The sequence below is a fragment of the Mytilinidion resinicola genome (assembly GCF_010093595.1).
Source record: "Mytilinidion resinicola strain CBS 304.34 unplaced genomic scaffold BDZ99scaffold_20, whole genome shotgun sequence".
Classification (NCBI taxonomy): Eukaryota; Fungi; Ascomycota; class Dothideomycetes; order Mytilinidiales; family Mytilinidiaceae; genus Mytilinidion; species Mytilinidion resinicola.
The window spans coordinates 596,789-614,527 of NW_022985456.1; the positions used below are offsets into that span (position 1 = coordinate 596,789).

The following is a 17,739-nucleotide window of genomic DNA, read 5'->3' on the forward strand; positions in this document are numbered from 1 at the left end:
ACCTGAATTTAAGGTAGCCTGACTTTTTATTCGCGCGTGAGCTATATGTACACATTATATCTGTGCTTGTGTACGCTTGTTTAACACCGCTTGAGGTCCTCCAGTATGTTGATGTTATTCATGAAGGACCAGCGTTGGCAGGCCTGATAGCTCTCCGGGTCACCTCAGACGGTGTTGAAGTGCTGTGTGTGTGCTACCTTTAAGCCTAGCGCGTCCGACCGCTTTTCACCGATTATCCATGCAAAGTACTATCCTGCCTCAGCCTTCTCTTCCCTCGTGCATCCTATATGTCATTAGGCTATACGAGAGAGAAAAGACGTGAAAGTATATGCTCCCGGAATGTCATAAGAGAAGGATACGTCCATCGTGCGTAAGATCTATACCAATACTGACACAAAGAAATGGAGCGCGAATGAACCTTTGCAGCAAACTTGTCCCCCACCAAGACAAATCGCTTCACACATCTGTAGCATTCCAAATCTTCCTTGGTATTTTGTACTTCTGAAAAACCAAACTCATGCCGAGTCCTTCCATCTCACGTTTGACGCCATCCAAAAGATCCAAGGGGGCCTGCGCTTCCTCTCTTCGGCAGTTGATCAAAACTGGCTGATAGATAATCTCGACCTCGCGAAGGGCGGTTTCCTCGGCATGTGCGAGCCGAACCACACGGCTCAACCATTCCGCCTGTTCCGGTCCAAAGTCGCGGCATGTCGATAGCGGGTAGCCTTCGTCATCCAACGGCCAGAAGAACCAACCTAGCTTCCGGAGGCGTGGCGCAGAGAGGACGTTCCCGCACACCTCTTCTGGGGCCCACTCGACAGTCAGAGTGCGGGTGGATAGCCAGAGAGCTTCGAGGTTCGCAAAGTCGGAGACGTTGATTGGGCGTGCTGAGTTGTAGTTGCCCATGGCCAAAGATTTCAGGGAGTCGCGATGTGGTAAGAGAGCCGATCGAATGGTGGCGAGGTCTACATCCCGCGAAAAGTAGCAATTGCCGTCGAGAGCGAAATGTTCGAGCCTAGCTGGCCACGTCAGCAAGCCTGCGAGGCTCTCGAAATCGCCGTACACAACTTCTAGATCAATTGAAATGAGAGCTGCTGCGCCTTCGAATTCCTGCGTTGAATCTATCAGTATGCAAAGGACTATAAGGAGACTCGGGGCAAAAGATATTGTACCTTGGGAAATTCGGTGAGTTTCCATGATTCCCCCAGTTTCAGTTTCTTCAGCTGCCGCACGGGAGTAAGGGTCTCACATAGCGATTGAAGGCATAGTGGTGTTTGACTGAAAGTGAGGGTGAGCGACTCGACCCGGAACAAGGGTGCAAGCGTGGATTTGATGCCTTCCCACACGCACTCTTTTACATGTCGACTGCTGCAGTGACACAATCTGATTGATGGGAAATCTTCGGGCTCGTAATTTACATTCGGACGCCAGGAGTCATATAGTTGAAGTTCTAGCTCCTTACAACAACGCGCAAGAGAATGATTTTTCTGAAGCATCTGAAAGAGTTGTTGATGTCGTTTTCTGAAGGGGGTTTTATCGTTGGGAGCTACCCACAAGTTGAGAGAGGAGTATAGGACCGGAGCGACCAGGCGATGAAAGGTCTTGCACACAAGCGATAGAGATAGAGCAGTCGGGTGAGGTCGTCGCCTAGGCACAAACATGCTCTTCGCTTGACTCATGTACTCAGAGCAGGCTAACACGACGATCTCGTTGACTAGCTCTTCGGGAAATTCAAGGATCCGGAATGGCGGATTTAGGACGAGATAGAGCTCCTCGGAAGAAAAATCGCCGAATGGCATTTGGGCCAGGATGACTGGATCGCCTTCATGATGAATAGGTGGAGCCTTGGAATTGAAGCCTAGAAGCGTGAGCTGGTGTTTATCCACCGTGAAGCCAAGGCGGAGCTGTCGCATGCCCCGTTTCTTTGGTTCGCGTCGCATGTTGTTGAGAGTTGTTGTTTGACGGGATTGTTGACAGGTTGGAGTTGTGATGAAGAGGTGAATGCAACGAGCGGTGAGGTTCAGTGTATGCTGAGGTAAGCATATCCAAATCGAGGCATAGGTAAATATGAGCCTTGCCAGTTTTCGGGCAATTGACGGATAATCATGTGATAGATTGGATGAGGAAAGGCTGAGTTGAACAGCGTTTCCTTCTCCAGTTTGTTCTCCCCAGTTTCTCTTGTTTGATTTCGCTACTCCATGTCTGGCTAATCTACCATGACTACAACCCTGGCCAGTAGTCATCACATCATCGAGATTTGCAACCCATGCAAATTGAAATTGAAGTGAACGATAAAACGATTGTGTTGACATAGATATATGTATACCTCATCTTACGCTTAGTCGTGCATTCACTCCTAGTAAAGCAAATACTTGTGCCGCCTGCTATTCTATGAGGCTATCTCATTTCCCCACCAGACGGATTTCACCGATACCTTCTTTATGATCTATCCCCACGGCGTCGCTGGAGATCTATGCAGTGTCGCAGCTACCGTAAGAAGAAGTTTAGCATTCTTGCAAAAGTCTACACTGAAGCAAGCGATCCGTTTCTAATGACTCCTCGCTAGGAGACCATGAACCACGCGATCTACTGCTACCTTCACGTATATATCTGGAAAACATGAAATACGAGAGGGCATGAAAGTTGATATTAAGGAAAACATGATTGATGATGAGCGTATGTGGACCAGGCTTCTGATTTCTACCGAATACGCCTAGGCATACACATTAATAAAGAAATGAAAGACATCGTGCAGGTCTTCGTCGTCAGGTTCGGCTCTCCATTCTGCCTGTCCGACACTGATATATTTGATAGTCCGAAGAGAGAAGTGTAAGAAAGCAGCCATCGAGGTACAGGCTCCTTGAAAGAACATGTGGTCGAGCCCACACCGCTGGGATAAATTTTCGGAGTAGGAGAGATGAAGGAACTCGATGCTCCCCAAGAAGTGGCCGAACCAAGGGGCGAAAGGGTGGCCAAGTATAGCGAGCGCCCTAGGCACCACATTCACGAGCCTCAGAGTCTTGATATGATGCTGCTGATTGGCGCCCAGCGCCTCGTACGCCTTGTGCATTAGGATCGTCTAGGGATGTGTTCTTGCGTCCTCTCCCCCACCGCAATTGGTATGTTCGGGCCACCATGTCAAGCCGACGCCAAAGCTGAGCGTCAACGTGTCCAGATTCGGGAACAGCCTGAGATTCGATAAGATGTCACGAACAGGCGACGGGAAGACCACCGCCGCTGCGGCCTGATGGTACTTGTAGACACCGATGGAACCTCCACGAGAGCATATAACACCATCCATGACAGCGGCCAATTTTCGCATATCGATAGATCCCTTGAACTGCAGGTGTTTGACGTTCTCAATGTACTCACTCACTGCCAGAGCTTGGATCGAAGCTGCGCTGGCCACGGTGTTGCGTAGTGTAACGGTGTCGAAGAGATTCGGCTGGAGAAGTGCGCGGTACCGCGAACAAGTGGTGCTTAGGTTGAGAAGCGTTTTGGGGTAGCCTTGTGTATCGGGGTCGTCGAGGGCGTCGAGGTCCTGGATGGCATCGATGATAAGGAGTTGTAATTCATCTGCGAGGCCCGGTAGTAAGCACGTCATGGCGGGCTGGTGGTGTATTGGAGACGTTGAGGTTGGAGAGGTCGAAGTTGGTGTCAGAAAGAGACAGTTGGCGTGTTGAAATGAAATTGGAATGCAGAAATTGACAGTTGGCAAACCCCGCCTACGTAAGCAAGATGTGAGCCATGTTACCAGAGCGACTCAACCATAGAACAGAGCCGCTGAATCCAGCCAAAATGCCAAAGTCCCGAGCTATTCGATGATGAAAGAAAAAAGACAGGAAAGGGAGCCGATGTTCTCCCCTCTCCAATATTTCTTCCGCGCCCTCACCTGCACCAATCCCAAAAAGAAGAAGCCAGCTATCATACAATTTATTACTGCCCTAAGAAAGCCCCTAGATAGTATACAAGTCTCTATAACCTAGCTGTGCTTTTCAGCCACCCCACAGAAAGCGTCATCCGCTTTTCCAGGGAACACCGAGGTCATACTCCAACAAAGTAGAACCTGAGCACCTACCGCCATGCATCCACCAAAAAACCAAGCACCGATAACCCAAATACCCGTCAAAGCGGAAAAGAAGAAGTCACTAGAGCCCTTGCAAAAAGAAAATGAAATATATCGAAATATCCCGCTATCAGTCCATCACCGATTCCATATTGACTCGCTCTTCAGACAGTCAAAATCAGATGCATCTCCCAAGGGGTATCCGGGTATCCGTGTTAAGCAAGGCTGGGAAAGATCCAGAAGGAAGTAAAAGGTCAGAAATGAAGAGAGAGACAAGCCCCTGAAGATAGGTTCAAAAAACTGGAATGGCTCCAGAAAGTCCCCAAATATGTTGATGGTAAAGCAGAATATGCAAGGTTAGAAGAGAAAGTTGACCGGGTACGCCGTTCCGTTCCGTATGCTATGCCATGCGTGCCGTCGTTCGTGCTGGTGTGGTGCTGGTGTGTTCCCAAGCCTCGGTTGGAGATCCGATCCGTTCTCGTCTACGGGGTGTAAGTCTTGGTGTAGAGATATTTGGTTTCGTTTTGGAAAAAAGGGATCGGTCTTCGATCAGTGCATCATGCCCTGATTGTTGGCGTCGATGACGTTGTCAGAAAGGTTGATGAGCAACTGCGCAAGGCAGCGCTTGGTGGCAGCATCGTCGCGTAGGACGGAGGAGAATGTGGCGTCACGAAGGGGCTCGGGAAGGCACTGGCGGAGGGCCTCACGGGCACGAGCATTGTCGCTGAGTCTGTACTGGGTTAGTATACTTCAATTGAGCCACAAGCATGATAGTTCGTACCTCAGGAAGCATCTAACGACATGCTTGAGCAGCCTGACCGTCTGCTGCTCTACGAGCTGGTTCACCATGTTGCTCAGAACCGTCCCGACGGCGTAGAAACGCTCGTATGTTTGGCAGATGTATGCTAGCCCGGTGTCGTCAAGCAGGATCTTCTGGACAATGAAGATAGCTACGGTCTTGCTCAGCTCCGACCCTGTCTCCATGATCCTCAGGCACAGGGGAATGATCTCGGTAGTGAGGAGGAAATTGATGACCTCGGAGGAGTCGTTCTTGACGAGTGCTCCGATGACGCCCAGGGAGGTGAGGCGGAGGTACTCGAATGGGCGAGATTTGGAGGTCGTGTTGAGGAACGGGTACAGGAAGAGCGGGATATGCGCTGTAATCGTCAACGTCTCAATTGTTATATAAATGAGGCAACTCTACTCACCACTCAAGAACAAAGCCCTCGTGTCCGTGTGCGATGCGACACACTGCAAAAGCGCAAGAGCGTTGCACACTCGATTCGACGCAGCCGCCGTGAGCTGGGAAGGATTTAGAAGTGGGTAGACGGAGATGATCTCCTGCAGAAGTGAAGCCATGACACCTAGATATTCACAATTAGCACACGGCTCCAACCCCGCAATGGCTAATGGACTTGGGATAACATACCGAACGAGTGCCATAGAATCAGCGCCAGCTCCGGAACCTGCTCTCGCTTTTTGCTCAGCTCAAGCAGCGCTGTCTCGCGCGTCGCGGGCTTCATCAGCTGCGCAATCCAGTCCAAAACCCGTCTATTGTCCTCGGACATGCCTGGTTCCGCTGTGAGAAGGCCAGCGCCGTGGTCGCCAGGTCCCATATTACCCATTGTCAGACCTGACACGTTGTTATTAGCTCCGATGCGGGCGTAGTTCTGCTGCTGGGCAGCTGCAGCGGCCTGGGCTTGTGCTTGGGCTTGGGCTTGCTGCTGGGCTTGGATGTGGTGGGCCGGGTGCTGGTGGTGGCCAGCAGCCCAGTCGCCCTGGAACTGCTGCTGGTGCGAGAAGACGTGCTGCATGATAGCGTAGGGGGAGGGCAAAGGGTGTTGGGCTTTGGAGAGGGAGCGGGTCTCGTCGCGGGTGAGGTCGCTGGCGTCGTGGTGCAGGTCGGAGCTGTTCGCGCTAGCTCTTCGAGGCGTTAGCAACGGGTGTTGTGCGGTTTGGGTCGCCTCGTCCGCCGTAGCCAACCGAGCCTTTGGGCTCCCGTAGGCACGGCGAGGCATCTTCTCCACGTCTTCACATTTGTTGTGACAGGCAAACTAGGTCTCAGGAGAACAGAGCAAGGAGGCCCGGAAGCCTATGTTGAAAGCACTTGCCTTCACGGTTCTATTCCACCTGTCGGATATATGTTAATGGAAGGGACTCCACAGGCTGCTTCGTGCTCTACTACTGGAGCGTCGACTTGACTATATATCCCTTCAAGCGCACGTCACTCAACTGGAGACTGAAAGCCGTACACAACATCATTCTATTACCTACGGAGTAAGACGAGAGCCCCGGTGTTCATTTCTCCTTAATCCTCCCACAGTAATCCCCGGGATAAAAATCCTCATAAATTAGTATAGTATGTACCAGCGAGAAATGGAAACGAGTGTTCGTTCCTACACGGCGTCTACCCCACCCAGCCCAGCCCATACAACCCTGACCTCCCAGAGTAAATGAGGAATACAAACGAGATTCGTCAGGCTCATCCGCCAAACTTAGCGTCCGCCGTTGCTACTGAACCAAACCAAAGGCCAACAGCATCACCGGCACAGAAAAAAAAAAACGACTCCCGCATTACCACACCGCCATGCCCAGTGCTCGCTCTACATGCCTGTAGGTACGCCATTATGCGTCTCCTCCCCCAATGAATATTTGTTTTCGCTATAATCGCAGCTCTGCCAGAATCGTCTGCGCCATGTTCTTGTATTGCCATGTTCCTCCGTCCACCTTCTTGAATTGAATGCCATGCAGAGACAGTAGTGGAACTTTGACGATCAAAATTTCGAAGACCAAAATCAAACTCCCCCCTAGGTCGCTTTGAACATGCGTTGTTGTTTCGCCAGCCGGCACCGCTTTCTTCCCCATTTTTCTGGCGTCTCGTCCGTCGCTCTCTTCTGAGTCTTCCGAGTTGGTGAAGCTTGGATTCGCAGCCGGTGGTCGGGATCGCGCCGATTTCGGTGTCTGCGGTTGTCGCTGTGACTCTCTGAACTCGTCTCGCTCGCGGTCGCCGCCCATGAAGCCGCCAAAGCTGATCTTCCGCTTGTGGCCTCCGCTGCTAGAAGGATGCCCTGGTGTGGATGGAGAGTCCACTACCTTGTTGAGATCGATGCTCGGTGCATGTCGACATTTAAAGCCGCCTTTAATTTCATGAAACGTGACTCCAAGTTGGTTCAGTACTCGTACGATATCCGCGCGAATGAAGGTGAGTGGCTTGTTGCTGGTGGTGCTTACGGAAAAGAGGCCCTTTAGATATACTGGCTTCATCGTCTCCGGACTACGACTAGTTTCCGCAGCACTCTCGGCGAGATCTTGGTCCGTCTCCTCTGGAACGTTTGCCTCCTTGGCCAATTCCCTTCGCGCCCGTCGAGCTTGGATGCTCTCTTTGCGCGCGTGTCCAAGAGACTTAGCCCTCGACGTCGTTGTATGAGGGCGTGAAACTGGCTGATCATCCGAAGCGGCGTCTCCTGGTTTCAGCCGATGTCCACTGATACTAGATCGATCTGATCCACTGGTGGGTGGTGGGTCGCCAGGGGGCCCTTCAGATGCACCTCGTCGGCTCAAACGCCTACGAAGATCTGCCGAATTGACACTAGTCGATCGGCCAAGAGCTTTCAGCTTTCGCGTAGCCCCACTGCCAGTACCAGGAGGGCTGAGCAGATCTGGTTGTTGTGAGCCACCAGGAGGGAGGACCGATGAGGATTGAGTCTCCTTGTCTCGCGTTCTACGCACACTGAAACTTTTCCGCGGAGGTTGTCCACCACCTTCTCCAGGCGCAGAGATATTAAGCTGAGGAGTTGGAGGTGGGTTACTTGCCCGTTCAGGATCTCGGTGTCGGCGTGTACTGAAACGACGTAGCAGTCCGGCAGCGGCACTCTCTTTCTTCATCGATGGTTGATCGCTCGGAGTTGTGATAATTGCCGGAGATACAGGCCCTTGGGGGACATTCAGATTGAGCTGTTTCAGGCTATCTGTGACCTCATCTTCCCCATGCGTCCTGGCTCTGGGCCTCGATCGTCCTCCGGTAGGGGTTTCGCCGGCCATTTCGTAGGCTGCAGAATTAGTGTATGCTGCCGCTGGGGCAGGCAGATCGGGCATCTGCAGAGGTTTTTCCCCAGGGCTTTTCGGCATGCTCAACGCTCCAGGGTTTGTCTCCAATGCCTCGCGCTCTATCTTCTCGCGTACTAGGAGATATACGGATACCAAGGGGCTGTATGCGTTGACTGGATCCAACCCAAACTGCACAGCTTCGACAGAAGATGTGACTAGAGTCTCCCGACTTGAAATGGAGTTGCGTCGCCGGTAAAAGTCGAACACACCACGTTTCCGCTCCGTTTCTGGGGTCTGAGCCTGGTGCTTGCGGGCTGCATGTCGTACTGCTCTTTGGTACTCTTCTGACTGGATGACGTTCGTGAGGTTCGTGGTGATGTATTCAGGGGATCCGAAGTCGAATCCGGTCATTTTATCAATAACTTCAGTGTCCAGAGGAAGTTGAAGAGGCTCCCGATGGGGCAAGTAGTTCTCTGGAGGAGAATTGAAGCCCTTGGTGATCCAAGGATGGTTCATGATTTCACTGAGGGTGACACGCTGGAGGGGATCCGTTTGGAGCATTTTATGGATCAAGTTACGGCATTCTAGGCAAAATGTAAGCACGTGACATATGACAGGGATTATGTATGCTTACCTGCGGACAGCCATGGTGGGTAGTCGACATGACCTTTCTTGATCTTAGCATGCAACTGTGGCATGCTCTGGTCGTCGAATGGAACCTTCCCGCAGACCAAGACATAGAGCACTATGCCGAAGCTCCATATGTCAACTTCTGGACCCGTGTATTGTTTGGCCTGCAACAATTCGGGCGCGGCGAAGTACAGACTTCCGCAGAAGGTTTTGAGGTGGCTACGAGGAGAAAAGAGGTTGCTAAGTCCAAAGTCGATGATTTTGATATCTCCCGTTTTGCTGATGAGAATGTTCTCAATCTTGAGATCACGATGAACAATGCTGTTGCGATGGCAGTAGTCCAAAGCGCTAGCAATCTGGCGGGCAAACTTGCGTGCCTGCTTCTCTTTGAGCCTTCCATGCGATATAATATAGTCGAGCATCTGGCCGCCGTTGACATATTCAAACAGCATGTACCAGTGGTAGTTTGTTCGGACAACATCGCGCATGCCGCAAATATAAGGGTGGTTGAGGAGCATGACTATGGCAGCTTCTCTGGCGGTGCGGACTTCTTTGGAGTGGTCGGCTCTTTCGCGGTCTTGCTGGGTGCGGTGTTCATCCTGCGACTGTCTTGGCACGATCTTGACCGCAACCTGAAGCAAACAGAGTTAGGATCACCACGACGGAGAACGCATTGGAGAGTGCCTGTATCTGTACTTACCTGTTCTCCTGAAGCTACGTTCTTTGCTAGCTTGACCTTGCCCATGCTCCCAGCACCAATCGTCTTACCCAGGGCCCATGTTCCTGTGTTCGGAGCGACGATTGTTGTCCTCCGTTTTTGCGTGCCTGAAGCGGCGATCGACCGCGAGCCATTATCGGCTGCGACTCCGTTTGTAGCCATCTGTGCTGCTGCTGCGGACGCGTCAGAAGCATATCGCGCATGCCGAGAGCGGGAGGAGGTACGGTTGTGAGAGCTCCGCACCGACTCGGTGCGAGCGGGCACGGGCGCGGGCTGCCCTCGATCTCTCGACTCGCTGCGACGCGTCGGGGCCTGGGCGACGTTGCTCTGCTCAAAATCCCGGCGGGCTACGTTGAGCAGCGGAGGTTGCTGAGAGGAGTTGGTGCGGGCGTGGTGATGGGACTGCGACTGCGACCGGTGAGGAGAGCCTGCCGGCTGAGTGGTGGGCCTCGTTGTCGTCGACTGGGTGCGATGAGGGCGGTCGGCGGGGCTCCCCAAGGCTTGCGGGCGCCGTGAGGTCGAGTTGGTGCGTGTAGGCACCGCGGCTGACATGACGCACCTTTCGCAGCTGGGGCCGAGTGTCGAGATGGGCGAGGGCGTCTGAAACCGGGAGATTGACGCGGGCAGCGAGATGGAAACGCAGCGCGACAGGGAGGTGGGAGGCGGGCCAGGTACGGAGGGCGGTCGCCGGGCGCGTTTGTGATGGCGAGGGCAGCAGGACGAGTGTTGTGCTCTTCAGCCGCCGGACATGGCGTGTCTTCGGGCCGTGGTGCGATTGACGAGGCTGGAACGGCAGCAGAGGCGGCGACGCAGCAGCGGGCGCCAGAAGGGTGAAGGGCGGGCTGTTCGAGGGATGATGGAGGAGCTGCTTGCTGATCGGACTGACAGCGGCAGAAAGGCTGGAGGCTGCCAAGCCGCGAAAGAGGCTAAGGCGCGATATGCTGCAGCGGGCGGCCTCCTGGCGGGCGCCCTCGTTACATTAGGCGGAGAGCGAGAGATAACCAGAGGCCGCAATGATTGAAGCGTGCACGGCAGCGTCCGCATGCGCCGTGGCATATCTCTGGCATATCTGCACACCTGCACCCATCCCGGTGCCTGACGCCCATCCCTGGGATCGAGGGTGAGGGCAGCACTGCCAGCGCCCCTGCGTCACAGTGTAATATGCACCGCACGGCGGCTCACGACGTGCCAGCGCCTGCAGACAGGGCAGAGCACTCTCGCGGCGGGTTCACATGCGCACGGGACTGCCGCTGTCTCTCTAGGTGCCGTCGAACAAGCGCAAGGCACTCCCGAAGCCGTCGCCAGCCCTGCGTGACCTCCGAAAGTCACCTCCTGACAGCGGGACAGGAGGCAGCGACGGCGTGGAGGTCGGTGGTGTCCCATGACATCAGCCTTGTCTCGGGTCGCTCTCCGCACGACGACGTTCTGGGGAGAAAAGGTCCGACAGCAATAAACCTTCACAGCTGGCCCGCTCGCTCTTCCGCTGCGCCACCTTTCCGGATTCTCTCTAGTGACTTTTGTCCGCTCCACCCTCCGAAGAAATCGCGACTCGCGCCAAGGCTTCCGCCAATAGACTCCATGACCTAATCCACACCACGGCCTCACCCCAATCCATGTCTGTCCTGCTGCATGGCTCACAAGCGACCACGGGCCGCCTTCGAGGCAGACCTGCAAGCCCACCAGTCGCCCTTCGTTTTCTACGGTACCCCTCTCCCGCCCCTCGACCCAGATACTCGCGATGATGGATCCTATGTGCCCGTGTGGAAGCAAACTGTGACGGATGAGAGGGGTCGAAAGAGGCTACATGGAGCGTTCACAGGAGGTTTCAGCGCTGGGTAAGGAAGTCCAAAATCTATATTTCAAGAGACAGATCGCTAACGCAACCAGCTCAGCTACTTCAACACTGTCGGCTCTAAAGAAGGATGGACGCCCTCGACCTTTGTCTCCTCGCGGACGAACCGCCACAAAGACCAGGCGAAACCCGCAGAGCAACGGCCCGAGGATTACATGGACGATGAGGACCTAGCGGATGCCGCTGAAGCCGAGAAGCTCCAGACCAATGCTGCCTTCTCTGGACTTGGAAGCACAAACGACGAGCTTAGCTCGCGGGACATATTCACCGGCCTAGGGAAAGCCGACGGAGACACAATGGGAGTAAAGCTCCTTCAAAGGATGGGCTGGAGGCAGGGTCAGGGGATCGGTTCCAAGGTGCGGCGCAAAGCGCGTTTGGACGAAACAACAGGGGCAGACGCAGTGACGCATCTCTTCGCACCGGACAACTCAAGAATCATCACCTTCACGAGGAAAAGTAATCACAAGGGGCTAGGATATCAAGGAGAGGGTCGCTTGGAGAGCTCGGAGTCAACACCAAAACCCACGCGTCTTTTGATAGAGCCAACGCACCACGACCCGTTAGCAGGACCGAAATCCAGGAAGCAAAAGCAGAAATCAGCGCCCAAAAAGAGCGGATTTGGCGTAGGAATCTTGAATGATACCGGTTCAGACGACGAAGATCCCTACGAGATGGGGCCCAAGATATCTTACAATCGAGTCATCGGATCAGACAAGAAGTCGAAAAAGAGCGAAGTTGTTCGACCGACCGCCAAATCTGCGAATCCTCTCGTGACAGGCAGGCCAGTTTTTGTATCAAAATTTGCGTCTAAGCGTGTCACGTCATCTACTAAACGCACTTGTCACGACGGAAGGCTGCCACTGACAGGTTTCATTCTCGCCACTGAACAATTGAGCCTTCAAGAAGCACCAGCGTTTGCTCCTCCCAAGATACCACCGGAATGGAAGTCTTCACGACAACAGAGCACAGTAGAAGCTTCACAGCCGGCATATCAATCTGTCACGGACGCCGCCAAAGCTTCCTCACTCGATCCTAAAGCTCGTGCGGCCCTACTCGGCGAGGCGGCACTTCCTGGGAAATCCGTGTTCGACTACCTCAAACCAGAAGCGCGAGACCGGCTAGCATCAGCATCCGGCAAGACCAATCTCCCCCAAGCACGAGGCGAGGCGCCTCCCGAAGGCTTCAGGAAGGATGCTGCAACCACACAAAAGGATCTGTGGAGCCTTGTTCCTGAACTACCAAAAGATATTGCTGCTGCTACTCTAGCGAAGGGCGCCGGAGGCTGGATGCCATACGCCGATGACGAAGGAAAAAGGGCTCGATACGTCCGGTTCCTTGAACTTCGTGCCAGAACAAGTGGCCGTATGCCTGAGCGCAAGCCTGGAACAACAGTGTCCGACTGGGCGAAGGAGCTCCAGGAATTCGTCCACGCGGCCAAAGTGTTCAAACCGATTACGGGACTCATGGCTTCCCGGTTTACCTCATCGAGTTCCACCATCCAGCCATCCAGCTCGTCGAATGGAGGTGGGGACAAACTGCTGCATACGCCAGCCCCGAAGCCCCAAGATCCTGCCGAGGAGGCTGCGAAATTAGGAATGTATGGCCCAATGACTCGCACCGTGCAGCAGTTCTTTCCTACCAGGCTACTCTGTAAACGCTTCAACGTGAAGCCCCCGGCTCACGTGCAACCGGATCCCTCAACAGCACACGGCGACCAGGGCGCTTCCAGCAGCGCGAGCAGAACGCAAGAGCCTGTGTCGAAAGCGTCAATTGACGAAATAATGAAGGATGCAGCACTTCACAATCCCAATCTGGGCCTCTTGCCTGGTGATGGCGCTGAAATATCCAGGACAACGCCCTTCAAGGAGGCAGTAATGGACGTAGAGCGGAATGAGGCGCTGGAGGGCGAGAAAGCGGGCGATGCTGTGTTCAAGGCAATCTTCGGCAGCGATGACGAGGATGATGAGGATTGATGAGACGAGTATGTAGGATATACTTCGATTGGGCGACTAATACATTCAGGCTTTGCAATCCTGTTTCGCTACCTTCCATTCAAAGTGCTCGACGTTGACTTAGATACGTACCGTCTCGTAATCATAGCTAACTGCTGTGAGCGGCTGTTTGATGGTTAAGTCAATTGATCACCTTGGTTAAAGTGATACTAGAAACATTCAGAAATCCTACTAGATTCTGAGTTTGAAGTAGGATTCGTTGTTGACAAGCAGTAATAGGGACAGGCTGGACAAATCGAATACGCTAGAATCTGTTCATGCGTATACTCCTTTAATATCTACCAATTCCGTATTCTCCGGCACGTCAACAGTCTAGAAACCGTTAGACTCCTCTTAATCAGCGACTACTATGCTTATCTATGCTTATATTCTCATATGAATAGAAGGCGGGAGAGGCGGGAGAGGCGGGAGAGGCGGGAGACCGAACGGACAAGCGCGGTCCGCCGCGATTCGTCCTTCAGTCACCTGACCTAGGCCCGAGGGGCTCATGCAGGAACTTGCGGGGAATAATCTTAAATCCTTCGACAAGCCTCGATATACAGTAGCAGATCTGAAATACTTTCCTTGTCTTTTGTCTAGTAATAGTTAAGATTTTCCGATTTTGCTTACAGAGAACTTCTTCGTACGAGGTCTCCGTCGGGTCCGTTGAGGATCTCCGAGTTCATAAAACATCACAGCACCGAAAGGGCGAGACGGTGGATATATCTTGCGCGCCAGCTTTCCATTGAGGTTGATTTGACATCTCTGTTGTAACTCACAGAAGTACCTTTGCTAATCATTTACTCAGCGATTGCAATTCATGATGGGCAGCACGTTCAGCAGGTTCTGGGACCAGACATATTTCATCCCTAAACCTACGTTTACGGAGAAAGATCTTCCTGATCAAACCGGGAAAGTAAGTACAATTCTACTGTGTGTCTGTAAATCGACCTTTCAAGGTCTTCTTGTACTTTACCAAACCATTTATTATCCTTGCGCTGCATGTACCTTGAAGCATCCCCTACTCTTCCCTACCTATCTCCCCAATCCCAGTCATTCTCAACCCTACCAAATTTCCCGTACGCCTCACTCACAGACATCCAGGTCCACCTCATTACAGGCGGCTACGCCGGCCTGGGCGCCGACCTCGCCCGCCTTCTCTACTCCCGCAACGCCACCATCTACATCGCCGGCCGCAACCCCTCCAAAGCCGCAACCGCCATCGATGCCATCAAAGCCGTGTACCCAGATTCCAAAGGCCGTCTCGAGTTCCTAAAGCTCGAGCTCGACGATTTCCGCACGATAGCGCCGGCGGTGGCTGAGTTCCTAGCAAAGGAAGAGCGACTAGATGTGCTAGTCAACAACGCAGGGGTGATGAGTTCACCGAAGGAAGCGCGCGGGAAGCAGGTATGTGTCTCCAATTTTGCTCAATCAAGATTCGGAACGACTTTTTGTGAACGACTAGGGAAAGGATGCCTCCTAACGCGAATCAGGGCCATAATCTCCAAATCGCAACAAACGTGTTAGGGCCGTTTTTGCTCACATCGCTTCTTATGCCGCTGCTTCAGAAGACAGCGGCTACCTCCCCCACCGCGTCAGTGCGTGTGGTATGGGCCGCCAGCTCCGCACTTGATCTCACGGCGCCAAATGGCGGCGTGCCATTTGACGCTGCCGGCGCCCCTCTGACGGACTTCAGGCCGGAGACGCTGTACGGTCTCACCAAAGCAGCAGATGTTATACTGAGTAAGGAGGTCGCGAGGAAGTGGGGAGATAGTGGCGTGATGAGTTTAGTGAGTTACTCTTTCGTTGGAGTCGTCATACGCAATGCTCATGTCGTTTTTCTTCTAGGCCTTCCACCCCGGTAATTTGAAGACAGAGCTTGGTCGCCACACCCATCTCTTCGGGAAACTTCTCATGGTATGATTTCCACCTGCTCCTCTCTGGTTTCTGTTATATGCTAACCTGCGTCTTCGCAGACGCTGATCAGCCATCCCTCTATCTTAGGCGCGTATACGGAGCTTTTCGCTGGCTGGTCTCCTACGGTCACCCCGGATAAGAATGGGGCGTATATCATTCCCTGGGGGCGGTTCGGAGACTACAATAAGGCCTTGGCGGACGCGATCGAGAATGATGCGGGGGGGAAGCTGTGGACATGGTGTGAGGCGGAGACGAAGGCGTATGTGGGTCAGGCGTATGTAGGGTAGGCTTGTGTAATGCTGGAATGGATGAGACACTAAAGGCGCCGGGCTAATTCTCGTTAAGTACTATTTCATAATTCGAGTCTCTGTAAAGGATACAGTCCTATTCTCCAGATTTACATATGTATGCTTTTAGTTACCAAGTACTTCGACGCACTTTGGTGAATCAGGAGGTAAGAGACACCGACTGGTGATTATCTCACTAGGCCAGAGGAAAGTGAAATAGCATTCACCTAGCCAGCCGGATGGCACATTGGGCCAATCAGCGGGCACGCTAAGTACGCGCTAACGTTTGCGATCAAGTTATATTGCACCTACAGCGACTGATCCACCACTTCCACTGTCTACGAACATCTCATCAACCATGGTGTGCCCACTGATCGGGCTGGCAGATGAGCTGCAGCTTACGATCGTGGAGGCCATCCAAGCACCCGACGGCGGTCGCGAGGATCTCGTCAACCTCAGCAATACCTGCTCGACCTACCATTCACTACTTGCCCCGATCATCTTCGACCGAGTCACCCTTCTTAACGACGCTAAGAGTGCGACTTCAGCTATTGCTTTGGCTAGCAGCCCTTACGGTCAATACGTGAAAGAGCTACGCTTCGAGGGATCGCTGGATAGGGATGACTACAATCAGGCTATAAACGTGGACACTGACGGGATCAGCCTACGCAAATTGAGAGAGATGATGCAGGTGGCAAGGCAGAGTGTGTTCCCTCGATCAGTCTACAGGGTCATGTCCAATCTTGAGCATTGGTTCCCGAAACTGGATACACTGACCATTCGGATCGAAGAAGAGAGCGCGTGGCACACGCCATTTCCACGTATGAGCCTGATCAGTTTTTTGCATCACCCAGATCCTTATAGGGCGACCCTTAGGCGACGAAAGGTTGAACATTGGAAGATGCTTCTGGCACAGACATACGAGGCACTATGCGAGAACGAGAACCACAACATCCGGACCCTTCAACTATTCGATCTCGTTTCCAAGTCACCTCCTACATTCTCCGAAGCTAAGTTCCATCGGTTTCTCGAGAAACTCGAGACTTTCAGAATCTCCCTCGTTCCGGCAAGTGCAGAAATCCGCGGCTCCGGGCTCAGTGCGAACTTCACTCGCAACCTCTCTGGATTCTTCCTGGACCATCTGCCTTCGGTTCAACATTTCAAGCTCGAAGCCTCCGAATACAGCGCTTGGAGTGATGAAGATCCTCCGTCTGACTGGACGAGGGACGCGGCACTGCCATTGACCGTTACCCAAATGTCGAAAATCAAGTCAATCAACCTCGCCCACGTTCTTGTCTGCAAGGAAATGATAGCGTTCTTCGTTAGCCATCAGAGCACTCTTGAGCAGATTACCCTTAACTGTTGCTATGCCAGACACGGCAACGCAGCAGATGGACAATGGAGAGATACCTGGGGAAATATGTTCGAGGCTCTCACGGTCTCCGGCGCTACGTTTCTACGAAAGGTCAACATAGAGCCCATACACTGCTCGGATTGCATGGACACAACGGAATCACATCAAAAGGGTGACGAATTGCCGTATCCACGAGCCTTTGCATATGGCCTAATGAACAATACGTACGGCTATCTAGCAAGCCTTTTGGTCGCGCGGGAGAACGATCAGGTATGGTACAGTGCGTTGGAGGAGCTCATCAGAGGCAACAGGGCTAGAGACAAGCGTTAAATGAACGCCTGATGATGGCCTACCAAGATGGATACGACGGTCTGTATACACCTGTCTGCCGCTCCCGGGCAGCGATGAAGTACTCACGAACGACATTGGCGCATTGCTTATCACCGACTTAATACCTCGCCCGACCTGCCCCAAACAGTGACGGAGCGGCGTACCAAGACTCATGGCAAGGCACAGTGCTGGTTTTCTCTTTCTCTCCAGTCAGACTCTCCTCAAGAGGCGACAGGCGTCGATGGACCCTTCAAGGGGCTTATCAAAAATAAGCATTAGGGTATCCCTAATATTCCAATCAACCTCCAGCAAACTGGTAGACTTACTGATGCAAATCAAATCAACTTTCCTAGGCCTTTTCGCATGACTGCAGTGATGGTGACCCATTCTTGCCCTTTTGCAAAACTCAGTGATCTAGCGCCGCGCCTTGGTTAATGCATTGGTACTTTGCCTAACGATTGAGGTTCCCAACGTAGCTCTAGAGTTGCAGGACAGTTCCACCACTAAAACGAACCCAGATAGGCCGAAGTGAATAGCCGGAAATCAG

General features: G+C 53.0%; 7 protein-coding genes across 7 annotated transcripts; 3 read left to right on the top strand and 4 right to left on the bottom strand.

The window, feature by feature from the left end:
- Positions 1–2: 2 nt before the first annotated feature.
- BDZ99DRAFT_575147 (uncharacterized protein) lies at positions 3–1,940 on the bottom strand (the record flags this gene model as incomplete). Its single annotated transcript, XM_033728438.1, has 2 exons — positions 3–1,110; positions 1,173–1,940. The coding sequence occupies 2 exons, from the start codon at positions 1,938–1,940 to the stop codon at positions 457–459; spliced, it is 1,422 nt and encodes a 473-aa protein (XP_033571939.1). The 3' UTR covers positions 3–456.
- Positions 1,941–3,079: 1,139 nt separating this feature from the next.
- BDZ99DRAFT_544015 (uncharacterized protein) lies at positions 3,080–3,843 on the bottom strand (the record flags this gene model as incomplete). The annotated part of the gene is made up of 1 exon (XM_033726807.1): positions 3,080–3,843. The coding sequence occupies exon 1, from the start codon at positions 3,602–3,604 to the stop codon at positions 3,080–3,082; it is 525 nt and encodes a 174-aa protein (XP_033571940.1). The 5' UTR covers positions 3,605–3,843.
- Positions 3,844–4,615: 772 nt separating this feature from the next.
- BDZ99DRAFT_491020 (cell differentiation protein rcd1) lies at positions 4,616–5,880 on the bottom strand (the record flags this gene model as incomplete). Its single annotated transcript, XM_033723081.1, has 4 exons — positions 4,616–4,796; positions 4,848–5,223; positions 5,275–5,430; positions 5,496–5,880. The coding sequence occupies 4 exons, from the start codon at positions 5,878–5,880 to the stop codon at positions 4,616–4,618; spliced, it is 1,098 nt and encodes a 365-aa protein (XP_033571941.1).
- Positions 5,881–6,381: 501 nt separating this feature from the next.
- Positions 6,382–10,013, bottom strand: BDZ99DRAFT_544019 (Pkinase-domain-containing protein; the record flags this gene model as incomplete). The annotated part of the gene is made up of 3 exons (XM_033726808.1): positions 6,382–8,697; positions 8,748–9,375; positions 9,444–10,013. The coding sequence occupies 3 exons, from the start codon at positions 10,011–10,013 to the stop codon at positions 6,728–6,730; spliced, it is 3,168 nt and encodes a 1,055-aa protein (XP_033571942.1). The 3' UTR covers positions 6,382–6,727.
- Positions 10,014–11,090: 1,077 nt separating this feature from the next.
- BDZ99DRAFT_575151 (DUF1604-domain-containing protein) lies at positions 11,091–13,679 on the top strand (the record flags this gene model as incomplete). Its single annotated transcript, XM_033728439.1, has 2 exons — positions 11,091–11,296; positions 11,354–13,679. 2 exons carry the CDS (start codon positions 11,091–11,093, stop codon positions 13,284–13,286), a joined length of 2,139 nt encoding a protein of 712 aa, XP_033571943.1. The 3' UTR covers positions 13,287–13,679.
- Positions 13,680–13,888: 209 nt separating this feature from the next.
- On the top strand, positions 13,889–15,675 carry BDZ99DRAFT_451522 (short-chain dehydrogenase). Its single transcript, XM_033718215.1, has 6 exons — positions 13,889–14,054; positions 14,113–14,220; positions 14,409–14,711; positions 14,798–15,094; positions 15,153–15,221; positions 15,281–15,675. Exons 2-6 carry the CDS (start codon positions 14,125–14,127, stop codon positions 15,506–15,508), a joined length of 993 nt encoding a protein of 330 aa, XP_033571944.1. The 5' UTR covers positions 13,889–14,054; positions 14,113–14,124; the 3' UTR covers positions 15,509–15,675.
- A 175-nt stretch (positions 15,676–15,850) lies between these two features.
- Positions 15,851–17,547, top strand: BDZ99DRAFT_467192 (uncharacterized protein). Its single transcript, XM_033720965.1, has one exon. It carries the CDS (start codon positions 15,867–15,869, stop codon positions 17,190–17,192), a length of 1,326 nt encoding a protein of 441 aa, XP_033571945.1. The 5' UTR covers positions 15,851–15,866; the 3' UTR covers positions 17,193–17,547.
- Positions 17,548–17,739: the final 192 nt, after the last annotated feature.